The following is a 20,985-nucleotide window of genomic DNA, read 5'->3' on the forward strand; positions in this document are numbered from 1 at the left end:
AAAGTATAAGGGAGTTGTACTCCAGTCTAGTAGGTGGCGGTAATGCAACAAATTGGATGCCAACCGCCGTTAAACCTCAGAAGAAGAAGATAGGGCCTCGGCAAGGGGTATTTGCGCACAGAATATATTTTCCCCGCATCGTGTTTCCTTGACTTTCTCATTGGTCAAAAGAAACTACAGCACAATGAATGCATTTCTGTTTACTGATCTGTGCTGTGCTTTACTCATGCGAATGTCCCGTTTAGGAGACCAGTCAAAAGCTCAAAACTGAAGCAAAACAGTTTTTTTACTGTGCCCTGAAACGTCTTCATTACAAACCAGTGGTCCTAATGCAAATCATGAGAGCATAAAAATATGTATATCAAGTGATCACTTTGTTGCCTTTATTTTACCACAGTTCTGACCTATAGCGACTGGCGGACCTAGGATGCAGGTGGGCTCTCACTCTCTCTCACTCTCTCTCTCTCACTCTCTCTCACGTTACACAATCTTCAGTAAGCGCAATATTTGTTATTGTTTACAAGCTGCTTACATATGCATTCACCATACCTACTACAATACTAGGCAAATTGTCATCTATAAAACATTCTTCTTCATGATCAAAAATCTATCTGAATCCAACAAGGGAGTTTACATAGCCGGTTTTATTCAGCTGTTGGTTCCAAAGATATTTTTTAAACACTAAACAACAAAAAATATAAAAAAATGCTTGACTTTGGATTCACAAGCTTTCATTTCCAAAATGGTTCAAAACGATCCTTTCTCAGTTGAAAATGACCCAAAAAAGCACGTCCAGTCGACTGATATATATATCCATGTTAAAAACAGTCCGATAAAAACATGAAACATGGGCATAATCCCTGAGCATTACGCTTAAGGGCTTGATTCGATCCGTACCACGGAAGTAGCTAGGAAGATCCACGTTAAAATGTAAAAGTCATTTACGATTGAGCCGTCATGTGCATAGTTTTACCATGAATCTAGTATCTGCGAATGCGGAAACAAATAATGCAGATCTTACTCAATATCCTACTTCTGCGATATGGATTGAATCTAGTCCTGCATCTTCTAATAGCACCTAGTCATCTTCTTTTGGCTGAAGTATGCTATAGTGTGTAAAAACAACCCACTATGACAACCCACTACGTGTCTATGACTTAAGGTCACTGCTAGATATGGGAAGGGGTTGGAGAGTTTTAACTGTAACGTCAGTTCAAATGTGACTCCGACCACAAGTAAGCACACACTTCATCACACCCTGAGATGTAAGCACAGCATTGGACAGAGGTTAGTTCTGAGGCTTGCTCAGCATTGTTTTATTCCCGCCTTTTTATTCGGCCTTTTCCCGTTTGGTTGAGACGGACACAATGAACACTTCCTCTGGCTTTCTGCACCTCTTCCTGCTCATACAAACTCATTTCCACATTTCACACACACACACACACACACACACACACACACACACACACACACACACACACACACACACACACACACACACACACACACACACACACACACACACACACACACACACACACACACACACGCTCTCTGACCACAACTCAGTAACTCAGTAAAATCATTGAAACCCATTTGTGCTCCTGCTGTGTCAGACAGGAGGACACGTGGCATGACCCTGAATCAGCCAATCAGATTTCGACTAGTGTGACGCATCACGGCACCAAAGAAAACCAACACAGGACCACTCACTCTTAGAGTTCAAATAAGAAAAAAAAAAAAGTTTTCCCATATTCCTCAGATAAGAGAAACACAGATGTTTTCCCAAAGATTAAATGCTAAACATAGTTGTAGACTAGTGGTCACTCTTGTGACACAGACTACAAAAGAAAATGGCCTCTCTTTTAAAAAGGAATGGCTAAATGGCTAAAATATAGAAACCAGCAACGTCTAGGTTTTGGTTAAGGCCATATTGCCTCTGTCACAGGTACTTGGGGAGAGTGGCAGTACTTAGAAGCAGGAAGCAGTAGCAGACCCGGAGCTAAGCCCCCTGGGCAATGGAGTTTTATAACAAGTAAAGGCTATATAGGATTATGAAGCATCAATAAGGATTAAAGGGGAAATCTGCAGTTGCTACATACATTTTCTTGTACATATAAATTAATGATATGTACCCATTCATTCTTGAAGAATATAACTTATAAATGTCTCATGAGTTTAGTTCAACTGTCACACTCCATCAGAACCCAAAATATAAGCTTGTTTTACTTCAACGTTTGTAAACAAAGCAAATGTAAACAAACACAATTTAGCCACAAAACATGTATAACACTACATTTTGATGTTATTGACGGTTAATCCTTCCATCCATAGCTCTGTCTATGAATTTGACAGCGGTTTCATTTCTCCAGCCCCATCCCTCAGCTTTTTACCGAAAAAGGGACGGGAAGTACTCATTATTGTTTCAACTGCTAATTGCCGCTTTAAGGTACTAAAACGCATTTAACACACACAACATCAGTGAGACCACGAGAGAGTGAGGGAACAGAAGGGGCACACAGAATATCCCAGAATATGAAAGGATAACTCTGTAAAGTGAACTTCCCGAAGGGGACATATGCCGTGTTCACGTCATGTCAGAAACTTAGACATTTCGGACTTGCTTACTCCTTATAGAAAGATGATACCTGAGTTTCCCACTTGGGAAGTATCAGTATCTACCAATAGGAAGCTCTACGCAAATAACTTACGTTCGTATTGACTCGGAGATCCAGAGTTTCTGACATGAAGTGAACGTGGCAATAGAGAAATAATGTTTTATTTTTTTACCATTTCGGTCCGAAATCTCAGTCAATATACACACAGAAGAGTATAGAAGAGTAGTGGGGATCACAACATTTCTTCCTCTTCTCTTTCTGTCAATTTCCTTCTCTGTCTCCTACTTCTTCTCCATCTCCTCCTCTTCATCTCCAGGCTGCTTCTGCTCGACGGACAGGAGCTCCTCGCCTTTGTGACGGCGGGTCATGCGGATGAGCATCATGCTGTCGGTCGTCTCGGAAACCGCATCTTCGTCGTCCTCGACCCTGGCATCTGTAGGGGGGATGGGGGAGCGACGGTGCACCATCAGGGAGGGGGGAGGTATGGGGAGTCCAGAGGACTGGGGGCGAGATGGGGGTTTTGGGGTGAGAGAGAGAGAACAAAGATTGATATCAGACCATTTTCATCCACCCAGAAAAAAGAGAGAGTAGGAGGGAGGGCGTGAGAAGGGAGAGTTGGGGACAGACATAGAGGTAGGTGTGTTGTGTGTATGACACTAGGTGTATGCATGCTAATGCATGTGTGTACTGTTTACCCCAGTCTCGGCAGGTTTGTAGCCCTCTTTCAGCTTGGCGAAGGTGCCCTTAATGCCTGCCTGCTCTGTAACCACCAGGGCTGCTTTGAACAGCTTGGGGGTCTCTGGCCTGTCTGGGATCACCTCGGCAGTCTCCTTCGCCTCTGCCTTTTCCTCTGGCTTCTTATCCTTTGTCAGCATTTTCCTGGAAAGGGAGGAAGGCAGGGAAAAGTTGTGGTCAGGTAGGGCTTGAAACATTTAGGCAAGCACGCACGCGCACACGCACACGCACACGCACACACTGTACCGCCCTGTCCTCACTTATGAGGTAAATTGATGCCACGGATGAGTTAGAGCAGGTCATGAGACTGTCTGTTTATCCAGGCATTATTCCCTCCTAACTTCTGCCAGCCTCTCACTTAAACCAATAATACTTCTTCAGGAGCTCAAACTCCTCTTAAACATTATCAAAGAGTGAGAGAATTACAGTAGAGAGGTGAAAGAGATACAGAATGGATGAACAGACAAGAGGGAGAAAGTGACAGATGGAGGAAGAGATGAAGCGGAGGGATAGGGTCTATGGTAAAGAGAGAGCAACTTTTGCCTCGCCGTCATGTGAGTGATCACAAGATCAACGGGTGTGATCAAAAGCGCTACGTACAATATGTTGTGGGATGTGTGTTGGCTGCGGTGTAGGTTATCCATCCCCTCCACCCTTCCCCAAGACTCATATCCCACGTCCCAGCCCATCCATTTGACCTTCCCCCTCAGGCCTTTTGGCTGTGTCCTGGGTAAGAAGAGAGGGATAGGTGAACTGGAAAGGGTAGGAGCGTTGGATTCGAGAGGTCACCCCCTCACTTGGCCTTCTTGCGGAGGAGTTTCTGGGACTCGGGGTAGTGCACCAGGATGTCTGAGAGGTCCCTCTTATCCAGGATGAAGAGGTTAGCGAATCCGTGAGCCATCACATTGGCCGTGCGTCTGTTCCCTCCGCCCCCTGCCAGCAAGCTGTCCAATCGGAGGACATATATGGGTTACACGCCAAACAAACACCAAACACATGCTTAGTGACATGCTAGAGGCAAGCTAGAGACGTAAGTATGCGCATTATTGCATGCATGAGGGCTGAAACAGGTTCATTGGGATTGTGTGCAATGTACAGCCCTTAGATATTCCAGTACATGATACTGTATATGAGGAAAACATTTGGACCAGGGATTAAAGGGGAGCTCTCACCTGATTTCTCCAAACACAGAGCCGGCCCTGATTGTCACAAACACAGTCTTCAAATCAGGTCCTCCCACCACCTGAACCTCCCCCTGCTTGATGATATACATCTCCCTGCCGATCTCACCCTGCCCACACGGGACACACAGCACATTATAGCAGATCATAGCAAACACACACAGGTACAATTCGAGGTATGGTTTACAGAGGGAGAATGGACCATTTGCAAGTGATTTAGGCTAAGCTTGGGGTAAAGCTGTGATGGGGAGGGTGGAGGGCATCACTCTATTGGCCTACCTTTTTACAGACAAAGTCCCCAGGCAGGTAGACCACAGACTTGAGCCTCATCAACATGTCAAAGATCATCTGTCTGTCACAGCCCTGGAATAGAGAAAGAGAGAGAAAGAAAGAAAGAAAGAAAGAAAGGGGGGCAGATATAGAGGCAGGGAATGGAGAGACATGAAAGAGGGAGTTTAGTACAATGAGAGAGCGAGAGAGAGAGAGAGAGCGAGAGAGAGCGAGAGAGAGAGAGAGAGAGAGAGAGAGAGAGAGAGAGAGAATGTATTATTGAAGATTTGACAAAGACGAGGGCTGCAATGCATGAGTTCCTGCGGTGGACTCTTTCCCTTACCTGGAACAGGGCCACTTTACTCACAATGGAGTAGTTAACATCCACAGCCATGTCCATCCTCATCTTATCTGGCAGCTGGATCAACAGCTCCTGCTCATCTGTAGAGAGAGAGAGACCAAGAGACAGCAAGAGGGATAAAGGTAAAGAGGGAGACAGATGGACAGAGAGAAGGAAAGAGATAGGGGGATGGTGAGCGAGCATACAGGCCAATAACAGAAATCGCATCTTCGTAATGTTTTGTCATGCAGCAACATTTGGCCAACGTTCCTCACCCAGCATGCCCTGTATTTGCCAGGTGTAGTCGTACCAGGTCTTGACTCGGTTCTGGACCTCTGTGGGGATGTGGTAGGAGGTCATGTACTTGATGGTGTTGTCCATACAGGCCCGGTAGTAGTTCTGTCCCGCTGTGGCAGCCCCCACCACATCTCTCATCTGGAACAACAGCAGAACAACAAGCCTTATGTTCAGCAGGCATGAAACGGAACAAAACGCTCAGAAACGAGAACATACTCTCTGAGCCATCAATCTGAGCCATTATTTTCTGTTGGAAAACGTTTTGGCTATGGCATTGGACCTAATGAACGTGAATCGTTTTTGCTGCACCTACCTGACCAATCATGATGGAGAAAGCAAAGACGCCAACAAAATAGTTGACTAGCTGGAATGTGATCTCGAACACGGTGGTTGGGTCCGGGAGACCACCGATGGTGATCAGGGTCTTCACAGCAAAGTAGTAACACCGGATATAACTGGGCACACAGACAGAGGTACTGTATGCACACAGATGTCCGACAAACGCACACACGTCTGGGATAAATAAACATTTTGAAATGTGACCGCAGAAGAGGACTTGGAAAAAGCTGGATGTTTCGTGGTAATGTGGTTGGTATGAGGTTTTTCACTGTTTTGTGACTGTTTAGCGATATTCTTCTCACCTGTTCCCTTTGCCGTTGTAGACCCACTTAGTGGACCCGAGCCCCTCGTAGTCAGAACCCCAATAGAACAGACAGGCGTTGATGTGGAGAGAATACAACAGGTAGGAGGTGGTCAGGATCACTCTGAGAGGGAGAGAGAGAGAGAGGAGGGGAATGAGAAAAAGGTACTAGAGCTCAGTAAGGGCTACAGCATCCTCTGCTGGCTAACTATGTGTATTTGTGTTTTGAGTGTGTTTGTGTAGAGTTTTCTCTGCTGAGTGTTTTGTGTCGAGCGAATGTCCTGTGTAAAGTATGTATGTGTGGTTGATGGTCAGAGTGTGTTCTATGTGTCCCTCTCTGGGACCTGTAGATGTAGGCTTTCTTCATTACTGCTTCCAAACGGTCGTTGAACTCAAAGAAAGCCATGTACTGAAACAGAGAAAGAGAGGCATCGGTCACTAATCACTAAGATCGAAGCACTACAAAGAATGTACGTGTGTGTGTGTGTGTGTGTGTGTACCTTCAGTAGGCGGGGGAATCTGAGGAGGGAGTTAACTCCAGTAAAGTAGTAAAATATCTCCATGGGGAACATACTGATACAATCCATCTGAAAGACAAATCATTCCTCTACAAACCAACACTCCTCACGTCCATCTGAGAAATGTACAGTTACTTATCTGCCAGCCTAGTCAACAAGGAGAAACGGTGTAGCTCCATCCTCACCTTGAATCGTTCTGTTGTCATGTAGTTGTCTCTCATGTCCTTTTTGTCACACTGCAAGAAAAGAGAAGAAATGAAAACATCGTTTCGTTCCTTGTGTCTACAAACATGTACGTGTAAGTGTGTTTTTTTAGAAGTGTTTCTGAATCTGTGTGTATGATTGTCTGTGTTGGCATACATTATCTAGTACTACTTGCCATAGAGGGCCTGTTTGTGTGAGGGCCTGTTTGTGTGTATGTGCCTCTCAGTATAAGCGTTGTGCGTATGTGATTGCCTACAGTATACGTGAGTATCCACATCCCCCTTACCACAATATCTCCTCCGCGTACAAACTCCAGGCGGGGCTGAAAGACCAGGATGTCGGTGATGTAAATAAGGTCACAGGTGTAGTCCATAAACAGCCACCAGTAGATGTTGTCTGCAGTCTGGTAGGGGAAGGCCCAGCGCACCGGGATCAGCCACACGTTCCAGTTCCACGCCATCATCACAAAGAACAGCCACACCACGTAGACCAGGTCTATAGGGAGACAAGAGGCACACACATAGCAGAGCAGAGTCAACTACAGCGTGAATATAAAAACTCAGTGAGGGCTAAAAGGTATATTATGATTTCATTACATTGGTATCAGGGCTCACGGTCAGGTTGGTGAAGATAGTTCATATTCTATTGTCAAGATTCAGAAGTGAGATGGGCCTGTAAGAGACACTCATCAGCCAGTTGGTCATTTTTATTTTATTTAACCTTAATTTAACTAGGCAAGTCATGTCGGTAAAGTATCATGTGCTGTATAGGAATGTATAATGGTACTGGGGTATATGGGAGTAAAATTGGTGAGGGATATTATCCACTATTATAAAGTTTTGTCCTGGATACTGATTAGCTGAAAGCCGTGGTATATTAGATCGTATACCGTGGGTATGACACAAAATGACTTGTTTACTGTTCTGGGGTTTGTAGCATATGGCTAATGTATCACGGCTAAGGGCTGTATGCAGGCAATCCGCGTTGCATCGTGCCTAAGAACAGCCCTTAAAAGTGGTATATTGGCAATATACCACACCCCCCTAGGGCCATATCACTTAAATATACCACGGGTGTTACCCAAAATTACTTGTTTAATGTATAATTATGTTGATAACCAGTTTATAATAGCAGTAAGGCACCTCAGGGGTTTGTGATTTATGGCCAGTATACCACGGCTAAGGGGTGTGCCAAGGCACTCTGCGTCGCGTCGTGCTTAAGAACAGCCCTTAGCCGTGGAATATTGGCCATATACAGTACCACACCACCTCGGGCCTTAGTGCTTAAGTATAATATGTTTTGGTATGTAACTCACCAGTATAAGGGTCGATGCTGGAAGGGAAACGAAAGTCCACTATGGTTTGAAGCCAACTAGGAAGTGGGGGCATTTTGGGAAGTTTGAAGATTTTGATCGGGTATCCATAGAAGTCCCAGTACTCCTCCACCTCTTCCTCCTCCACCGGGGCTGAGATGTCCTTGTCCTCTTCTGGGGGAGGAGGGGGAGGGGGCGCCTTGGCTGGGGCTGGGAGTGAGAGGTCAAAAGTTATAGGTTATGTGAAAATGGATGTGGGTCAGGGTTGCATTTGTACATTTGACAAAATCATTTGGCAACTGTGTATTTTGCTTGTTGTAAGTTCAAGGGTCAGGGTCACAGGTTAAAGGTCATGTTTAGTGGTAACCTACTGGTTTGAGGGCTGTCTTCCTCAGAGTCGTCAGGGTCCATCAGTTTTTCCTTCTTGCGGACCGTCCTCGCCTTAAACAGCTTGACCAGTGTAGTCACTCTCTCATGGACAATCACACTGCCATAGCTGGCCGCTGATGCTGGACGATCCCTGCAGGATATGACATCATCAGTGAGTGAGTGAGTGTGTGCAAGTGTACATGCGTGCGAGTGTGCGTGCGTGTTTGTATTACAGGAGGTTGGTGGCTTCTCAATTGGGGAGGACGGGCTCGTGGTAATGGCTGGAGCGGAATAGGTTGAGTGGTATCAAATACACAAAACACATGGTTTCCAAATGGTTGACGCCATTCCATTTACTCCGTTCCAGCCATTGTTAGGAGCTGTCCTCCGCTCAGCAGCCTCCACTGGTTTTGCATGTGTCTTGTGCATTTGCCTGTGAGGCATCACTCACTCATCTTCCACAGTCAGGAGACCGGTCTGCATCTCTAAGTCATCAACACCAAAAACATCATCATCTTCAGCACTTCTCTCTTCCACCGGGAGGAGCGAGCCACTAAGGGGAAGGCGAGGCAATAGGAGACAAGGGTAGGATAAACTGCACAAACAAAGCTGCCAGAACTTACTCTGCAGCCACAGCTTTGCTGAATGTGTGAGTAAAAGAGAGAGGGGTTTTATGGCAATATGGCTAGTAAATTAAACGTTTGTCTGTCATCCTAGGCAAATCACCATAGAGCAAGTCTGTACAGCTACCATGATCATCAGATAGACTTTTGAAGCAGCAGAGTGTATAGTCCGTTTACCTGTGCTTGGTCACGGGGGCGAGAGACACGGTCAGAGAGATGGACAGGGGGTCCTGGGAGGTGATGATCTGGGGGATGTTGAGACCCCCTCCCATCCCTACGTCTCTGTCCACATCCTCCGCTGGCAGCACATTCCCTCCTCTGTCCTTACCAACGCTCCCTGAAGAACACGAGGAACTATTTTCTAGAACTCTCGAACACTCACTCAAGAGCGTTCTGTTGATACCTACCAACAACCCGTAGCTATCAGATGAAAAATTCTAGAAACAACACTTGAAAGCGTTCTAGAACTTTTGTATGATGACGAAAACACTCTAGAACCCATGGGGTTTGCTTAGCCCTGGGATAACTTCAGTACAACAATAAAGAGGCTTTTGTGAATTTACAGGTGACTTCCCCACGAGGCTGGTTGGGAGAGTGCCAAGGGTGTCCGGGGCTGTCATCGAGGCAGTGGGTGGCTACTTTGAAGAGTCTCAAATGTGGAGAGTGTGTTGATTTGTTCAACACTTTTTTGGTTGCTACATGATCCCATATTTGTTATTTCATAGTTTTGATGTTTTCACTATTATTCTACAATGTAGAAAAAAAGTTAAAAAGTCAAAATAAAGAGGCTATTGTCATTGACGTGAAAGAACAGAACAACACAGCACGACATGGCACAACACGACACAGCACGGCACAGGACATTTCACCCTTTGGAGGGTTCAGTTCACCTGAGCAGTGGGTGGATGGCTGCTGCTCTTCGCGATGAAGCAGGGGGGCACGGTAGAGAGCATGACGGCAGAGACGTGGAGGGCGGTGGTCAAGGGGTCAGGATGGGGTCAGGATAGGGTCGGGAGGTCTCAGGAAAGGAAACTTGACTCAGCGCTCTGAGGAGATGGTTGATCTAATTTGACACTGATTTTATGAATCTAACTCCAGGTTTGCAGGGAGGGGCAGGCGTTGGGACAGGGGAAGGGAGTGTTACTCCTTGGAGACATCTTCCTGGGGTTGGGTTTGGGACACTGCGTTTGGGTTAAGTCCGTTGAGGCGATTGAGGATCATTTGGCAGTACTGTCGCGCCTGCTTGGGTAGCTCGGACATCTCATGTTTTAGCAAGGCTAGCTCTTCTGGCAGGGCGAGCGTGGACAGTTTAGGAAGGGTCAGGTTGTTGTCGCGTAGCAACTTGGTGAGATTGTCAAGGCACTGGCAGGCGTGGGGGATATGCACGAGCAGGCTCCTGATTGGAGAGCAATTGGAGGGCACTGGGCGGCGACACGTTCAGACAGCCAATCAGATCAATACAATCGAGCAAAACAGGAAGTCATGATAAGATCGAAAATGTTAGAGTAGTAGTTAGTGGTAGTGGTTTTAATGTCTGGTAATTGTGCTGTCATATACAATATATATACAAAGTATGTGGACACCCCTTCAAATTGGTTGATTCGACTACTTCAGCCATACCCGTTGCTGACAGGTGAATACAATCAAGCACACAGCCATGCAATCTCCATAGACAAACATTGGCAGTAGAATGGCCTTACTGAAGAGCTCAGTGACCTTCAACGTGGCACCATCATAGGATGCCACCTTTCCAACAAGACAGTTTGTCAGATTTCTGACCTACTAGAGCTGCCCTGGCCAACTGTCAACTATTGTGAAGTGGAAATGTCTCGGAGCAACAACGGCTCAGCCGTGAAGTGATAGGCAACACAAGCTCACAGAACGGGACATTTTAGTGCTGAAGAGTAAAAATCGTCTGTCTTCGGTTGCAACACTCACTACCGAGTTCCAAACTGCCTCTGGAAGCAACGTCAGCACAAGAACTGTTCATCGGGATCTCATCAAATGGGTTTCCTTTGCAGAGGAGCCGTACACACAAGCCTAAGATCACCATGTGCAATGCCAAGTGTGGGCTGGAGTGGTGTACAGCTTGCCGCCATTGGACTCTGTAGCATTGGAAATGCGTTCTCTGGAGTGATGAATCACACATCACCATCTGGCATGCCAGGAGAACGCTACCTGCCCCAATGCATAGTGCAAACTGTGAAGTTTGGTGGGGGAGGAATAATGGTTTTGGGCGGCTTTTCATGGTTCGGGCTAAGCCCCTTAGTTCCTGTGAATGAAAATCTTAGTGCTACAGCATACAATGACATTCTAGACAATTCTGTGCTTCCAACTTTGTGGCAACAGTTTGGAGAAGGCTCTTTCCTGTTTCAGCATGACAATGCCCCCATGCACAAAGCGAGGTCCATACAGAAATTACTTCAGTGTGGAAGAACTTGACTGACCTGCACAGAGCCCTGACCTCAACCTCATCGAACACATTTGGGGTGAATTATAACGCCGACTGCGAGCCATGCCTAATCGCCCAACATCAGTGCCCGACCTCACTAATGCTCCTGTGGCTGAATGGAAGCAAGTCTCTGCAGCAATTTTCAAACATCTAGTGGAAAGCCTTCCCAGAAGAGTTTAGCATCAAAGGGGAGACCAACTCCATATTAATCCCCATAATTTTGGAATGAGATGTTTGACGAGCAGGTGTCCACATACTTTACTATATACACACTACTGTTCAGCATTGTTGAACATCCTCTTATTACATGGAGCAGGAAGACTCACCTTCACACCCTGCTTCGTCGGCACCTTCCTCTTCCTGTAATGAGAGCGGGGAACATAAAAAACATTATCCATAGTAATAGCATTAGTAACACCCATGTAACTACAGTGTAATGACAAGGATACCCGTTGGCTGTTAAAATGCTCCCTACCGGAGTTGCGGCAGTAGGTGGAGCCTTCTGGTCGGCTGGTTCTGGCTGTTCGGTCACTGCCGGGGCCTCTGTCGCTGGGGGAGACTGTTTATTTTGCGACTCTGGTTCTGGTTCAGGGGAGGCCTCAACCTCGGGCAACCCCTCGGCTGGACACACATCCATCAGGCACCTGGAGATGGAGTGTGGTCCAATCAGTGCAGCTTTACTGTGTGATAGCCAATAGGAGTAGCGTTAAACACTGAGAGAACCTATCAATGCAATCTTAGTGCTGGAAGTGAAGCAGAGAAAGTAATTAGGACAAACACGCGTCCGCCTAGCTCTGATCCAGGGCGTTAGAGCTGCTTGCTGGAAAGCTCAGCGTTACCATAGGCATATGCACTCTGGGCATACAGACTAAGATGTCAAGATGCAATGTCTCACAATTGCAGATAATGAATTCTCCACTGCTTAGAAAACAATTTATATTCGTCACTGAAACAGATACAGCCATATCTCAACAACAACGTTGACAAATTGTTCCCTATTGCACAACTTACTCAGAACCCATTGGAAGATCTCTCTGAATATTGTTCTCTAAAGCCTATGTGGTCTCTTTCTTCCGTGACTGTTTGCCTCTTAAGTTTGGCAAACACAATGTCAAATACAGTGTGTGGTCTCACCCTCACAACAAATAATCCTGGAGTTTTGTCTGATTTCTGATAACCGGATTGGTTGGTTTTGGAGGAAAATCTTGGGAGCTTGATGTGAACTATGACTGCCCTGACAATCACAAACTCTGGATAAATCATCAGGAGAGCCATCGACAACAAGATCAGACAGGTATAAACGGGAGGATTTCGGACAGTGTTGCCATAGCAGCAGTGAATTATCAAGATAATATTTGTCATTCGGAAGTGTGAGGATGGATATTGGGGAGAATGATATACTTTTGTCTTTGAATTGGCTTCTGTCTGTTTGACATTGGGTTCGATCTCAACTATGTTTTTATGAATGAAGCAATTGTTTTGTGTAGAATGAAAAAAGTTAAACATATCCCAGACTAGTCATACTTAGACTTGCCGCCGGCCTTCCAATTAGAATACAGTATCTGGAGACAAAGTCATTCCTAATGGTCTAAATTTGGTTTTCGAACCTACCTTTTCAGGTCCACTCTGATTCAATGAGGAATTGGCGGCACAAGGCAATACAAGAGACATGTCAAACTGAATAAGATCTCGTCTCACCATTTCTATCAGCTCTCAAGCTCGGCACAAAGCACTCTTGTTAGGCCTATGGACTGTTGCTCTAGCATTCTATAGTCTCCAAAGACTGAACAGCAGATAGCACTAAGGCTGCTTAGTAAATTCATTGCTCAACCCCCAAGTGATGGCTGTAACAGTGTAAACAGTGTTGTACAATGCCTTCAGAAAGTATTCACACCCCTTGACTCCCCCCCCCAAAAATTGTGTTACAGCCTGAATTTAAAATGATTTGAAACGAGATTTGGTGGCACTGGCCTAAATACAATACCCCATAATGTCAATGTGGAAATGCTTTTGAAGTGTTTACAAATTAATAAAAAATGTGATGTCTTGCAACAATAAGTATTCAACCCCTTTGTTATGGCAAGCCTAAATAAGTACTGGAGTTTTACAAAGTACTGGAGTTTTTACAAATGATTTGATAATATATTGAATTTGGTCATTACTACATTAGCCCACAGAAACGCATTTATCATAACGGATATGGTTTTGAAGTGTCTGTCGTACATCTAGGAGATATAAGAAAGCTCAGGAAATATTCAAGTTTTTAAAAAATACCTATTTAACAGCTTATTTTGGTTGGCACAAAACTATCTCCATACTTCCATCCATTTGTATAGGTTACCTTCAGACGAGTCCAGAGACACTTGTGGGGGTCGTAGAGAAAAACAGAGCATCGTGAGAGTTGAGAGTTTCCCCTTTCCACAGTGGGGTCATATTAGTTGGTTATATCAAATGGTTTGGGCTCGGAACATCAGTGTTACGGACTTCAGATGCGTTCCTTAATATTTTCAAGCATGGTGGTGGCTGCATCATGTTATGGGTATGCTTGTCATCGGCAAGGACTAGAGAGTTTTTATATATTATATATATATATATATATTATACATATATTATATATATATATATATATATATATATATATATATATATATATATATATATATATATATAAAAACAGAATAGAGCTAAGCACAGGCACAATCCTAGAGGAAAACAATGTTCAGTCTGCTTTCCAACAGACACTGGGAGACAAATTCACCTTTCAGCAGGACAATAAACTAAAACACAAGGACAAATATACACTGGAGTTGCTTACCAAGACGACATTGAAAGTTCCTGAGTGGCCTAGTTACGGTTTTGACTTAAATCGACTTGAAAAGTTTGCAGATGACACTGTAGCGGTAGGCCTGATCACCGACAACGATGAGACAGCCTATAGAAGGTCAGAGGCCTGACCGTGTGGTGAAAGGACAACAACCTCTCCCTCAACGTGATCAAGACAAAGGAGATGATTGTGGACTACAGGAAAAAGAGGACCGAGCACACCCCCAATACATCACTGGGGCCAAGCTTCCTGCCATCCGGGACCTCTATACTAGGCGGTGTCAGAGGAAGGCCCTAAAAATTGTCAAAGACTCCAGCCACCCTAGTCATAGACTGTTCTCTCTGCTACTGCACGGTAAGTGGTACCAGAGCGCCAAGTCTAGGTCCAAGAGGCTTCTAAAAAGCCTCTACCCCCAAGCCATAAGACTCCTGAACATCTAATCAAATGGCTACCCAGACTATTTGCATTGCCCCCCCTCTTTCACGCTGCTGCTACTCTCTGTTATTATCTATGCATAGTCACTTTAATAACTCTACCTACATGTACATATTACCCAAATTACCTCAACTAACCGGTGACCCTGCACATTGACTCTGTACCGGTACCCCCTGTATATAGCCTACCTATTGTTATTTTACTTCTGCTCTTTAATTATTTGTTACTTTTATTTATTTTCTTTTTTTTAAGGGCTTGTAAGTAAGCATTTCACTGTAACGTCTACACCTGTTTTATTTGGCGCATGTGACAAATACAATTTAGTTTGATTTGAAAATCTATGGCAAGACTTGAAAATGGCTGTCTTGCAATGATCAGCAACCAACTTGACAGAGCTTGAAGAATTAAAAAAATTATAATGTGCAAATATTGTACAATCCAGGTGTGCAAAGCTCTTGGAGACTTACTCAGAAAGACTCACAGCTGCCAAAGGTGATTCTAACATGCATTGACTCAGGGGTTTGAATACTTAAGTAAATGAGATATTTCTGTACCTCATTTTTTTTTTTTTTCAAAAATGTCTAAAAACACGTTTTTACTTTGTTATTATGGGTTATTGTGTGTAGATGGGAGAGAGATTTTTTTACATTTTTTATCCATTTCGAATTCAGGCTGTAACACAACAAAATGTGGAAAAAGTCAAGGGGTATGAATATTTTCTGAAGGCACTGTATGATATCATAACATAGCCTTTCATTACTAAGTCTTCGCCTCCTCAGCGTCATATCTCAGTGTTTATTCTACTATGCTTGAGATAATTCCTGAGGAAGAATCTACCACCTACCATGACTGGGGATGGACATTACTTCTGAACACTAAAAATAGTCATCTTAATTAAACTCCACAGAATAAAGAAATCACTCTTTGGCCTTTGGGTTCAGTAAAAGCCACAAAGCTGAGCGTATGTGGGGACAGCAAACCGTTTAGCCGCATGGGAATGCCATGAGGCGTGAGTAGCCTTGGTGTTGAAAACAAAGCAGGAATAAGCCTCTACCTGCTAATGATTTGGCTTACTCAGTGATCTTATTCTCCACTTTAGGCTCCACAGCTTTAGCTTTGTTGTCGTCAGATATCTCATTGTCTTCAGCAACTACAATATCCATTAGAGTGTTGTCTTCAACGCTCAGAATATTCTCAATGGCAGTAACTTCTATGACTTTATTTTTCTCTGGACTTTTATTCTCCACGCTCTCGTCGCTCTCGTGAAGCAGTTTCAACCTGGACGATTTGACCATGAGAAGGTTAGGAATTAGACATTCAAACTTGATCACTTACCAACTCTATCAGCACTCAAGCTGGGGAGAAAGCGCTGCTTGGAATGTTGGCTTTGAATCCATGCAGTTCAGAGTTAAGATGCCGATAATATGTAACCATTGAATAATCTGTTAACAATATGTGTTACCATAAATCTTAACATTGTTCAGCTTTACAAGTTTGTGCCCAAACACTGTCCATATATACTGAACAAAAATATAAACGCAACATGTAAAGTGTTGGTCCCATGTTTCATGAGCTGAAGTAAATGATCGCAGAAATGTTCCACAAAAAGCTGATTTCTCTCAAATTTTGTGCACAAATTTGTTTACATCCCTGTTAGTGAGCATTTTTCCTTTGCCAAGATAATCCATCCACCTGACAGGTGTGGTATATCAAGAAGTTGATTAAACAGCATGATCATTACCAAGGTGCATCTTGTGCTGGGGACAATAAAAGGCCTAAAATGTATAGTTTTGTCACGCAGCTGTCTCAAGTTTTGAGAGAGCATGCAATTGGATTGGATGTTAATTTCTCTACCATAAGCCACCTCCAACGTCATTTTAGAGAATTTGGCAGTATATCCAACCGGCCTCACAACTGCAGGCCACGTGTAACCACGCCAGCCCAGGACCTCCACATCCGGCTTCTCCACCTGCAGGATCGTCTGAGGAGGGGGAGGAGGGTGCTGAGGAGTATTTCTGTCTGTAATAAAGCCCTTTTGTTTGGAAAAACTCATTCTAATTGGCTGGACCTGGCTCCCCAGTAGGTGGGCCTGGCTCCCAAGTGGGTGGGCCTATGCCTTTCAAGGCCCACCCATGGCTTCACCCCTGCCCAGTCAAGTGAAATCCAATAGTTTAGGGCCTAATATATTTATTTCAATTGATGATTTCCTTCTATGAACTATAACTCAGGAAAATCATTAAAATTGTTTCATGTTGCGTTTATAGTTTTGTTCAGTATAGACGACGCTGGTTGAGTTTTTGTTTTCATGGTCCTTCGAGCCAGAAAATGTAATTTAATTTTTCTACAGGTATTGTACCTGTTGTCCAAATCATGCTTCATTGAGCACGTTTCAAAGTTTACACCAACCCCTTAGTCCCCATAGTTTAAGAAAAATCAAGTTACACCTTATCCCGACCTTCAACTTGTTAGGTAAAAGGCGCAAAGCATTAAAGCTGTGACATTGGGTGCCATGAGGAATGGGTAGCCTAGTTTATATGGCATCAAAGCGCAACTTCTCAGCACATTTCAAAGCGGGAATAAGCCTCTATCTGGTAATGATTCAGCTTACTCAGTGATCTTATTGTCCTCTGTAAGCTCCAAAGCGTCAATGTAGTCCTCAACGACAATATTGTCCTCAGCAACTTTCATGTCTTGGTTGACCATTTTCTCCTCTGATATTTTATTGTCTTCAGTGATTATAATAACGACTGAAACTTCTGCTATCTTATTCTTCCCAGGACTTCTATTCTCCTGAGATATCTTCTTCTCTACAGTTACTATATTCTCCTCTGCAACTTTTCTGGGTTCATTGATTGTTTTCTTATTGGATATTTCCCGCATAGTATTCTGTTCATTCATTTTAATTTTCACAATGACTGTCACCTCTTCTGTTATTTTATTCTCTTTATATATCTTATTATCCTGTGTGGTCGTAGTGTCTTCGTCAATCTTAATTTCCTCAATGACGGTAATCTCGTCTGTAACCGCTGGAATCGTATTTTCCTCAGAACTTTTATTTTCCTCCGCTACTTTAGTCTCCGCAGATATCATCTCTCCGACGGCCATCTCTCCAACCGCTATATTCCTATCAGAAGATTTCTTGTCCTTATTTACATGCTTTTCCTCAGGTATCTTGATATCCGGTGTTAGGATGCTCTCTTCAATCTTAATTTTCTCAACGGCAGTAACCTTTGTTATCTTATTCTTGTCAGGTCTTTTACATTCCACTGTAATGTTTTTCGCCTCTGACATCTTATTTTCCTGTTTAGTTGTATTTTCTCCAGCATTCTGAATTATTTCCTCAATGACCTCATCTGTAACCGCTGTTATTTTGTTATTGTCAGGACTTTTATTTTCCTCTGTTACTTTAGTCTCAGATATTTCCTCTCCACTGACTATATTCTCCAATGTGGTCATATTCTGATCATATTCTTCTGTGACTGTAACCTCTTTTACTTGAGTCTCTTTAGAGACTATACTATTCTCCTCAGCAGCAACTCTTTTGTCTTCGTTTATATTTTTGTCCTCAAATATCTCATTGTCTGGTATGATGGTGTTCTCTTCAACAATCTTAATTTTCTCAACGACGGTAACCTCTGTTAGTTTGTCCTTGTCAGGATTTTCATTTTCCTCTGCTACTTTCATCTCAGATATCTCCTCTCCACTGACTATATCCTCCACTGCTGTCGTATTCTGTTCCACATTCCTGATTACCTCATTGACTGTTACCATAGGTATATTCTCTTCCATGACTACATTCTCATCAGCAGCAACTTTTTGGTTTTCATGTACACTTTTCTCCTTAGATGTCTTATTGTCTGGTGTGGTCATATGCGGTTCAATGATCTTCATTTTCTCAACGTCTGTAACCGCAGATACTTTAGCCTTGTCCGGATTTTCATTTTCCTCTGTTACATTTTTCTCCTCAGATATCTTATCGTCAGGAATTATATTCTCTTCAGGAACAACTTTTGTGTCTTCGTGGAATCGACTCTCATTCGATACCTTATACGCCACTATGGCCATATTCTGTTCAAGGTTCTTAATTTCCTCAACGATTATTTTAGTCTCAGATATCGTACGATCCTGTGTAGTCATATTATCTTCAGTTTTTGGAATTATTTTCTCAAACACCGTAACCTCCTCTGTCACTATATTATCCTCAGACGCAGCCTTTTTGTCGTCATTGAAATTAATCTGAATAGATATCTTATTTTCCTCTGTTATCTTATTCTCTTCAGGACTCTTAATGTCCATGCGCTCGTCGCTCTCCTCCTGAAGCATCTGCAACCTGGACGGTGTGCAGAAGAGGACAAACAGAGCTTCAGACAGTCTCAGACAGTTAAACCGTCGTTTTAAACATGTACAGAGCTTGATTTACACGTCAATTGTCAATAGTGCTCCTCAAATAGTGGGCAAAACCAATCGTGATCATTTTAATGCTTAATCCGCTTATTGAGGTGCCCTGATGAAACTCCAGTCACCCCTGTCATTTGAACGGCCGCATCCATATCATGACGAGCAGACAAACAGCAGACCAACAGAGCCCCTCAGCCCTCCAGAATGTATGTAGGCTACTGTGCAGCAGTGTTAGAAATAGCGAGCTCGGTATCCTATCAAACATCCGGTTAATGAGTCAAACTATAGAGCGAAGAGGATGGGGTCAAATGTTTGGATATGAGATGCAAACATGCTTGAGATAGAAGCTGCCCCTAACTACAGATTTAGGATCAGATTAGACAACCCCCGACTATAATCTTAACCGTTAGGGTGGCGATGTAATGTTTGACTCCCGAGAAGTGGTTAAGGGCAACATTCATCTACTCTGCTGTGGATAGAAGCATGGAAGGATAACAGGAAGTAGGAGAGGGACTTACTCGGGGTCTTCCTCGTTCTCTTCCTCCTGGATATTGGGCAGTCTTTGCAAAACAGACAGTGAGCAGGATGATTATTAAGGGTCGTCTCCTTGGTGATGACATGTCCTGGGGTGTGTATGTGTCTGTGTGTGTATGTATGTGTTAGTATGCAAACATGCATGTGTGTGTATGTGTTTCTGTGTGTGTGTGTGTGTGTGGGGGGGGGGGGGGGGGGGGGACTTACTGCTCTGCATCAGCCTCTTGCTGCGAGTCTGTGGCCCTCTGGGCACTGGCAGCCTGTTCCTCCTCTAGTTGTCTAACTGCCATCTCAGCCGCCTGCCTGGCCACCTCCTCAGCCATCCTTGCTTCTTTTAACTGCTGCTGCAGCCTGGAGACCAGGTGAGAGGGCAGGGATCAATACATCGGACAATCACACAGAGATGAACACAACGGCCAATCCCAATTCATCACTCATCCAGACAAAGGGAGACAGATCTCTGGGGAAAAATACGAGATTGTAAAAAAGGGAGTGTGAGACAGAGAGAAACGTACATAGGGAATAGGTGGAAGAGGAAAACAAATGTATTTTATTACTTCTCCTCCACTTTCGCCATAGCAGCCTCCTCTGCCTCTTTCTTTATGCTCTCTATGAGGGGAGTCCATCTCTCTGTCTGTGTCTCTGCATCTTCTGCTTCCTGTTGCATTTCCAGAACCTGCTGCGACAGAGAAATACAGTACATACAGAGAGTATGGCAATTGCAGCTCCAGATAAAGAACCTTATTAAGTTCAATGGCATTTCCATTAGGAAAATGGAACAGTTTTGTTTCGTCACATCATGTTGGTGACTTTCTGATCAGCTTTGAAGCTATTGCCACTTTTGTCCTTTCAAGCATGGTAATCTACTGACTACTAGCAGGGCTGTCTCTGATTCTGATTCTACCCCCTACCTGGGGTATGAGTGAGGGTAAGGCTTGGAGCAGGGCCGCTCCCTGAGCCACTTTGTTCTCCTTCTCCTCCCAATCCGGGTCCACTTCCTCCAGAACCATGTCTTCATGGCCTTGCAGGATGAGGACTAAATTGGAAATAGGTAACACGTTGCACGAAAAGGTGGTGGGTCAGTGGGTTAAGTGTTAGAGGATATGGAACAGTAGGGTGGGATCAACCAATCAAGAGAAAGACCTCATATTTGAGCAGCCAATTAATGCTTAAACTGTATTCTTAACCAAGTGGGAAGGTGGTATTTATCACATAATGCTGGGAAAAATCCACTT

The 20,985-nt window shown here is 44.1% G+C and overlaps 1 protein-coding gene across 1 annotated transcript; it reads right to left on the bottom strand.

Moving 5' to 3' along the window:
- Positions 1-472: 472 nt before the first annotated feature.
- LOC129834109 (cyclic nucleotide-gated cation channel beta-3-like) lies at positions 473-20,760 on the bottom strand. The gene is made up of 25 exons (XM_055898863.1): positions 20,662-20,760; positions 20,308-20,426; positions 19,958-20,101; positions 19,735-19,776; positions 12,035-12,203; positions 11,886-11,919; positions 10,252-10,528; positions 9,671-9,756; positions 9,285-9,444; positions 8,936-9,037; positions 8,487-8,635; positions 8,119-8,325; positions 7,090-7,298; positions 6,785-6,835; positions 6,582-6,668; positions 6,426-6,490; positions 6,083-6,205; positions 5,755-5,896; positions 5,420-5,579; positions 5,148-5,245; positions 4,814-4,897; positions 4,526-4,644; positions 4,151-4,297; positions 3,314-3,497; positions 473-3,118 (listed from the first exon to the last, which is right to left on the bottom strand). Exons 1-25 carry the CDS (start codon positions 20,758-20,760, stop codon positions 2,900-2,902), a joined length of 3,276 nt encoding a protein of 1,091 aa, XP_055754838.1. The 3' UTR covers positions 473-2,899.
- Positions 20,761-20,985: the final 225 nt, after the last annotated feature.

This window comes from Salvelinus fontinalis, chromosome 35 (genome assembly GCF_029448725.1).
Source record: "Salvelinus fontinalis isolate EN_2023a chromosome 35, ASM2944872v1, whole genome shotgun sequence".
Lineage (NCBI taxonomy): Eukaryota > Metazoa > Chordata > Actinopteri > Salmoniformes > Salmonidae > Salvelinus > Salvelinus fontinalis.

What these genes read in the sequence shown, in the direction of transcription:
- LOC129834109 (XM_055898863.1), bottom strand. Translation starts at nt 20,760, where the DNA reads ATGGTTCTGGAGGAAGTGGACCCGGATTGGGAGGAGAAGGAGAACAAA. An exon ending in CACCTACTGCCGCAACTCCG is followed by an intron (nt 11,920 to 12,034) that starts GTAGGGAGCATT and finishes CTCTCATTACAG; the next exon opens with GAAGAGGAAGGTGCCGACGA. An exon ending in TCTCCATCATGATTGGTCAG is followed by an intron (nt 5,580 to 5,754) that starts GTAGGTGCAGCA and finishes CTGTTGTTCCAG; the next exon opens with ATGAGAGATGTGGTGGGGGC.